The 8,176-nt window shown below is 27.2% G+C and overlaps 1 protein-coding gene across 1 annotated transcript in view; it reads right to left on the bottom strand.

Annotated features, from left to right (window-relative positions):
* Window positions 1–8,176, bottom strand: part of LOC100162339 (proto-oncogene tyrosine-protein kinase ROS) — a 30,148-nt gene that overhangs the window by 8,365 nt on the left and 13,607 nt on the right. Inside the window, exons 3-12 of the mRNA XM_029489970.1 lie at window positions 5,886–5,945; window positions 5,660–5,753; window positions 5,360–5,580; window positions 4,873–5,115; window positions 3,055–3,211; window positions 2,846–2,965; window positions 2,484–2,778; window positions 2,239–2,412; window positions 1,186–1,502; window positions 778–1,106 (exon numbers count right to left, since the gene is read on the bottom strand). Coding sequence (XP_029345830.1) covers window positions 778–1,106; window positions 1,186–1,502; window positions 2,239–2,412; window positions 2,484–2,778; window positions 2,846–2,965; window positions 3,055–3,211; window positions 4,873–5,115; window positions 5,360–5,580; window positions 5,660–5,753; window positions 5,886–5,945 — 2,010 coding nt within the window. The remainder of the gene's footprint in view (window positions 1–777; window positions 1,107–1,185; window positions 1,503–2,238; window positions 2,413–2,483; window positions 2,779–2,845; window positions 2,966–3,054; window positions 3,212–4,872; window positions 5,116–5,359; window positions 5,581–5,659; window positions 5,754–5,885; window positions 5,946–8,176) is intronic.

Genomic DNA, 8,176 nt, shown 5'->3' with positions numbered 1-8,176 from the left:
GGAAAAAATTCTTTACTAATTAAAAGACAGAAGAAACTCAAGAAAACACATCAAGTTGAAGATGATATAATAGAAGAAACAAAAAAATCATCATCAAATCAGAAACAAATGAGTCAACGTACAGAAAGATAAAGTCCAAAATGAAAAAAAATTTAGAAATGAAAGCATTTAATTATGATTGTAGTGACGTATTTAATAACGATCATCGTATTTCTATTGGTCTTATGGATATTGAATGCAATACAATTTTAAATATAAAAAAAAAAAAAATAATAATAATAATATTAATCAACAATTTATTATTAAACATATAATATTACGATATAATATATGCTCAAAAAGAGGAAAACCGGAGATGATCAACTTACATAAAAAAACTCACGTAAAACAGTTATTATTTTATTATTTACTACGTCATTACCAGGCAACAGAAAAGTTAAGATAGATTTTGAACACCATACACCGAATATTAAAAACGAATTGATCAAAGTTTGAGTCATATGGAGTTGGAACATTTAACGGGAAACGAAGTGCACGGGATCAACTAGTTTAAAATAAAATAATATACAATTTTAGCAAATCAAATAAACTAGCTTTATAAAGAAAAATCAGAAAAAAATCATATTTTTTCTCAATAAATAGTAAATATAAAATAATGGCTTTTGAATCGTGTTTATAATGTGATAATTTCTATACTATAATTTAAAGTAGATTAAGTAAGACAGAAGCACAATATTATTTTGTCCCCTTTCTCTTCTAGTTATTACTATGTTATTAGTTATTACTGTACAAAACATATATGCTTACTTCATCTTCATTAATTGAGATTGATTCTATAAAATCACCCATGATATCAGATATCAAAATTTGTTGTGCATTTCCCCAAAGTACAGATACATTATGATTTAATGTTTTAACTACAAACTCCGAAGACCAAGGTCCTTGTCCTGAAGAAGAATATGCAGCTACTCTTATGACATAACTTGTTCTAGCTGTCAAAGAATCTATTACAATTTCTGTTTTATTAGTATCAATTTGTTTCCAATTTGTTTCATTTTCAAATTTTATTGAGAACAAATAAGACCATCCTTGCCATGAACTACGTCCTACACACATACATAATTTAAATTATAATGTAATCTATATTGTAAATAGCTATTAAAATTTTAATCAATTTGTATTTACCCTGTCCACCTAATAAATGCGGAGCCTGCCAGGTAGCTTTCATTTTACTAGATGTAGAGATTGCTTGTAAAGACTGTGGTGGATTTCTTGGAAATGGTATAGGTTGTTGATCAGTATAATTAGACAGTATTAATTTGTAGGAAAAAGGCATAGCCGGATATATATTTTGATAGTATTTTTGTTCATTAATAAAATAATCTTCTCCCATCAATTCTGAACCATTTGACCAATAAAATGACCCATTCACATATGATAGAGTTATTGCATCATCAAATAGGGCTGTTATTGTGTTATTTCTAATATCTGTTAAATCTTGACTGTAAAACACCAAAATAATATAATAGTCAATATTTAAATGATGTTAGCAACTACAAGCAGTGGTCAACAAAAATAACTTAGTGAGCAGCATAGGCGAAAATAGGGGGGCTTTAGGGGCTAAGCCCTCCCTCCCAAAAATGCAATAGCCCCCCCAAACATTTTGTTTAAAGCTTATTCAATATTATCAAAGTAAGGTTTTAGCCCCCCCAAATCACAAACGCTATTAGCGCCTATGGTGAGCAGGAAAGAAATATTATGCAATGCTAGTATGAACCAAATGAAAAATAAGCTTCACATGATGGCAATGTACAGACTAAATTGAGCACTAATATCATGTCTGAATTGATATTATCTACATAACATTTAGATTTAAAGTGCTTTTAAAAATTAGTAATGATTTTTAAAAATGTATATAAAATATTAATACATATGTAAATAAAATTTTCTTGAAATAATTAAATTTTAATCACCAAGACTACAATGAAAACAAATTTTGAATTTTAAATAGGGTATTGGTACCAAATACCAATAGTATACCTACTTTATTCAATAAATTCTCGTATAATATGACATTTGGGTTATATTTGCTGTCAAAAATTAAAAAGATTTCGATATTGTTTAAATTTTGTGAATAAAATACAAGAAAAGCAAAATTTGGCAACCACAAAATAATTGAAAAAACATACATCTACATCGGGTAATTACTATCATTAATGCATTGTTTTAAAAACTTACCCATCAAAAGAAACAGACATAATTGTGTTATTCTTTTGGAATAATACCAACAAACAAAAATTTATATAATCAATCACAAATGGACCAATATCTTTGTGATAAATTATTCTTGATGTTACTTCAGTTTTCAAGTCCAAACGATATAAGCCAAATTTTGTAGTCCAAAATAAAAATCTATTATCAATAAGATTAAATAAATACAATACTAATTATACTCTTTAAAGAATATTAATACAAATAATTACCCATTGCAAGGATCCACTTCTATTTGGAGTGGTTTAGAATCAAACCCAGAAACTGTTTTTTCAATTTTATGTTGGTCTAAATAAAATTTTTTTATTGTATACACTATGGTATTTCCATTTGTTATTGATGACATTAAAATATATAGATTATTGTTTAGCCAATCAACAGTAATGTCCATTAAAATTTCTCTTTCAGTTGTTAACAAAATGTTTATCTTGTTATTTGAAAATGACAATAGAGAACCCGTTGACTCCAATATGTAAATAGTATTTGTTCGCACATTAATTGATATATCTAAGATAAATTTTTATTTTAGTTCATAACAAATGAAAGATATAACAATTGTTAATAATATTCATACCATTGATTGTTTGATTTGTGAAATAAACACTAATAGGTGTATCCATCATTTCTTTCGTTTTAACAAATATATTATGATCTGATACAAGGAATAAGTGTACAGGTTCAGGAGTATATTTTACTGAAAATAAATAATGAATCACACAATATTAATATTTTAAATATTTTAAAATTATAAACTACACTAATGAATATTAGCATATTATTTACTCATTGATGTGGGGAGAGTTTTGACAAAGACATTGGCCATTGGTCCTACACCATATTCATTTCTAGCAGCAAGTGAAATAGAATAATTTTTTGCTGATTCCAAATTACGGAACATATAAAAATTTTCCGTTTCATTTTCTTTACCAGTCAATATTTCCTAAATAGCATCATCATACATTTAATAAATATAAAACACAAATCAAATTTTATTAAGTTAAAAAATACAACAATAAAATATAGTGTGTATAAATATAAAGTGTTAAATGTTATAGAATGTATAAAATGTTAGTTTAAGGAAAATATATAAACCAAATTAATAGAAATACACAGATGATTAGTTACAAATAAAATAGTTGATACTTATAAATGCATTAAAAATATAAATTATAAAACATTAGACATTCAATTATTTATTAATTAACATTGGCAAAAAATAACTAAAAGCATAAACTACTACCTATAGAATTTGTAAAACATACAAGTGAAAGGTTAAAGATACCAGACATTTCATGTAACACATAACTTAGCTATTGAAGATAAAAACACCATGGAAGACGGAAGTCGCTCTGTTATATGGCAAAATTTAAGTGTAATTTGTCATTGAGTAAATCACAGTTATGGATGTGTTATATTTGAATTCAATGATAAAACGAATCTGAGCGGGTGTCAAACTCTATTTTTAAGAACATTTAATAAACTTAACTTTTCTCAGCACAGACAGAAAATCTAAATAGTTTATAAAAATTGAAAATTAGTTAATGATATTTTAACTACAAAATAAATAGCCATTGATTATGATTTTAATGAATTTTGTTAACATTTGAACTTCAAAGGCTCATAATAAAATGGGTTCTGATATATTTTCGATAATTTAAAATTGTGTTAAGTATCTTATTAAATCTTACGGTATTTCAACTTCATCATAGAAATTTAAAAAAAAAAACTAAAAATGGTCAATCTTGCTCATAAATATATCAAAAAGAGCCAAAATATTTTGAAAATTATATTCTGTCTAGAAAATGTTAATAATTGATGTTTCATTTTTAAAAAACAAAACAAAACTAATTTTGGTATTGCGTAAATATTCAGGTTATATTTAGGATTTTCCGATTATTTAAAAAAGTATTTTGAATATTTACTTTTGACTTCCAAAGTACCAATTTTTTAACACAAAACCATTCTCAAGGTTTAAAGTTGAGAATTTTACTGATCTAAAAGGTGATAGCCAAAAACAGATGAATAAAAAAACAATTCACCGTAAAAGCAATAAGTACATTCATTGCTCCCAGTAACGGACGGGGGGAGCCTAGAGGCTCCCCTAGACATATTTTTTTTATAATTCTATAGATCCTAACGCTACTATATTTCAATCATGGACAATATGTAAGGTTTAAACAATTTTAAATTAAAAATAGTGTATATTGTAATTGTATTTGTTGTAAAAAAATTGTGGCCCCCCTCCATCCAGATCTTTGCTCTGGATCCGTGTCCGATTGCTCCACTCAGAATCTAAAATATCAATACATATTAGGTACGATATAATATGTAGTATTGTTGTATATTACAGAAATTCCATAAATGACACAAAGCAAATTTAAACCTATTTTTGAAATTCATTTAATCCAAATATTATAAAAATATTTACATATAATAGTATGGTAATTATATAGTTTGAAGAATCAACTGTGAAATATACTATAATTATTCTTTAATAAATTTACTAAAAGTAATTTTGATTTGTGCATTGAAGACCATGCATTTTGGTGAAGAAGAACAAATAAGCAAAACAGAAATTGTGTGTACATATCATGTTCTGACCTTGAAGATGGTGTACTCTTTTGTAGGCTCTTGGATGGTCAAGTGATAGGATAGGATTGGGGCTAAAGGAAAGGGAATAGCTGCCCATGTAACTGATATACTAGAATCTGCAGGAATTGTTCTCACAATTTCTGGTGTCATTGAAGGTGGTACTTTGCTGGGATGTGTACTGATTACCACACTTGATTCAGAAACTACCAACTGCATTACTCCAGCCCATGGTAACAGTAATACCACACGAAACTAATAAAGATAAAAATAATAATTAGGTACATATGTATTTATAACTAAATAAATGAATAAATAAAAACAATTAGTAAAATTAATTAATTTATCAGAAATTAAAATAAGTATTCATATAAAAATGAATTTTAATTTATAATAAATAATGAATAAGATAATGAAATTAATTAATACTATTAAATATAAGTCATCTAACGTTCTCAACATATATATAATATTATAATTGCATAAAATTAGTAATTACTTGATAATTTGTATAAGGCCGGAGATTCTCCAATTGGATAATAGAGTCATTATTCCATGTTTCTTTTTGGCAATATTGCCAATTTTCTTGATTATTTTCTAATTTCCATTGAACTCTATACTTGAAATTTTTCCTCTTTACACCCTTCCATTGAAGTTTTAGAGATTTATCAAATAGAGAATCTGGTACTAATGTCGGGGATGGTAAAGGACCAATTTCAACTAAATATAATATATTATATTGTAATTAATATTAAAATAATTGATAAAATATTAACAAGGCAATTATTATTAAACATACATTGGATCCTTTGGAAGTATAAAGTAATAGCATCATGACATCCTGCAATACAATATAATTTGCTTTGAGATATGTAATTTGCATTAAATTTGTCCTGCAATATATTTTAAGTTTTTTAAAAAATGTCATAATACAACTTTTAAAAGTTTTTAGTATGAAATTATTTAATTAAATGTACATATTAAAATATATATATATACATACATACATATAATTAAATACTTACACAAACTTTCGAACAATTACTACTAAGTGCCTCGTTCCATAAAGCACATCCTCTAATACACTGAAAGACAAAGAATAAATATATATTTTAAATATAAGTAAAATACAATTATAAATGTAGAAAAAATGAATTAGGTATTGGTTAAATCAAATAAAGTAAAAAAAACTGGTTCGATAGAAATCAAAAATGTATAATATTAAGATTATTGTCAGAGAGAGGGTGAAAGTTTTCTGGAAGTACCTACATTGGTTTAGTGAGTATAAGTTATAACATAATAACAAAACATGTAAAGTAACTTTTTTACAAATTGGAATGTTAGATAGCATAGGTAATTATTTATTTAATTAATTATATTTCAGATAGCAAAAAAGGGTTTAATGTTTAAGTATATTTCTATACAACTATTTATTTTCATTAAAGCTTCACTCTTAATAGATTTATAGTTAATTTAGTTTGTCTAGCCTAACTAGAAATACAACCCCTTACTCACTCTAATTTGGTTTTATAAACAATATTTTGATAATTAGTAAAAAAAATAGTACCAATGCATTTTTAAATATCTAGGAATTGTAAGTAAAACCACTTTCGGTGGGTGTCAGACTTCATAACTAAGTCAGACTGCAAAATTCTGACTTTACCATCGTTTTCAGCATGTTTAACTAAATACATCAAAACAAAACAAAATTGCAAAAAAAAGGTATCCGGTAAAACAGAAATATAACAAAATCAAAATATACCAACATCTTTATTTTCCTATCTACGGCTACGAACCTGGAGGATATAAGTAGCTACATTTTTTTCTATTTATTCAATAGTATCTTTAGCTTAATATTAATGATTCATTAAATGTTTATGCAACTCAAACCCGCCTGTGTTGTCTTCGTCTTACAAACATACAGAATACCATATTTATTTTAACGTTCACAATAATCCATTTTACTGTTATTTTTAAAATTAAAGTAGACATTAGACATTTAACAGAAATATTTTACAATAAATTATTGTATGAGTCCATGAGTCATGCGGGTATAATAATATTATTTATTTATAGTCACTGTTTTATTCAAGTAATAACTGATCACAGAATACGATTACCATAGGCGTGCGCAGGGGGTATGCAGGGTATGCAGCTGCATACCCTGAAGCTCTTTGGGCGGCAAAAATCGTTTTTAGAAAAAAAATTTTTGTGCGCAAGAAAAATAATTACTAATTATAGTGCGGCCCAGGAGTGTACATATTATTATGTTTAAACTCGAAACTATTTGTGTATTGTGTATATATTTTATCAGAATTTTACATTCTTAAAATAACTTTCAGGGGGTGCCTGTGGTAATCCAGTGCTTAATTTGGGGGGGAGGAAAAAGTACAAAATTGGCTAAACACAGTGTAAACACTGTAAACAATGGGAAACTAAGGCGATTGGGGGAGAATGTCCCTTTTGCCCCCCCCTCCTCCTGGATCCGCTACTGCTTCTGCATATCCTGAACAAGAGGGCTGCGCACGCCTAAGACGATTACATGGATATTGGATTTTAATACGATAATAGTTGTTAATTCACAATTCTGCACATTTCAGTATTTCACAGTTCACACTTCGATTATAGATATTACTTTATTAGGTAGATAGGTAGATTATAGCTATTAATTATTAATTAGTCAATAGTCAGATACTCTGACAGTCGACAGATTACAAATTAAAGATCTTTGCAAGGTGCGAATATTGGATCGTAATATACTATTGATGGATCCACAGGTCACAACATATTTTTTGTAAACATGTGGCTCCGGTACATTTCGGTTATCATGTAATGGCGAGTGTTAGGCGGCGGCTAATTGGTGGCCGGCGGAATTCCGTTTGTCGTTTTTGTAATATTTATATTTTAAGGTTTATATTTGTTCTTTACGAACATACGCTACATTAACGTGTTAATTATAATAAATATTAATTATTACTTTTACGAATTTACGATGTCAACTGTCGGAATATCTATAATCGTAATGGAATCTAATATTAGAACTATTAGGTAGATTAGGTGCTAATTTAACTATTTTTAATATTATCATTTATCACTATTCACTACATATTATATTGACATGTAATAGCCGCCGGGTCACCAATACAATATTACCATGTACCACAGAATAAAATATTTCCATGTACCAATGACATTGCAGTACTGACTATTGAGGTCGAGACTCTATAGCTTGTTATTCAATTATAATATCTATAATATTCCTATCTATTCATATCTATACTATTTATTTATACAAGAAATAACAAAAGTTTTGAAC

The sequence above is a fragment of the Acyrthosiphon pisum genome, chromosome A2 (assembly GCF_005508785.2).
Source record: "Acyrthosiphon pisum isolate AL4f chromosome A2, pea_aphid_22Mar2018_4r6ur, whole genome shotgun sequence".
NCBI lineage: Eukaryota > Metazoa > Arthropoda > Insecta > Hemiptera > Aphididae > Acyrthosiphon > Acyrthosiphon pisum.
This window is presented reverse-complemented; position numbering and strand designations above follow the sequence as displayed.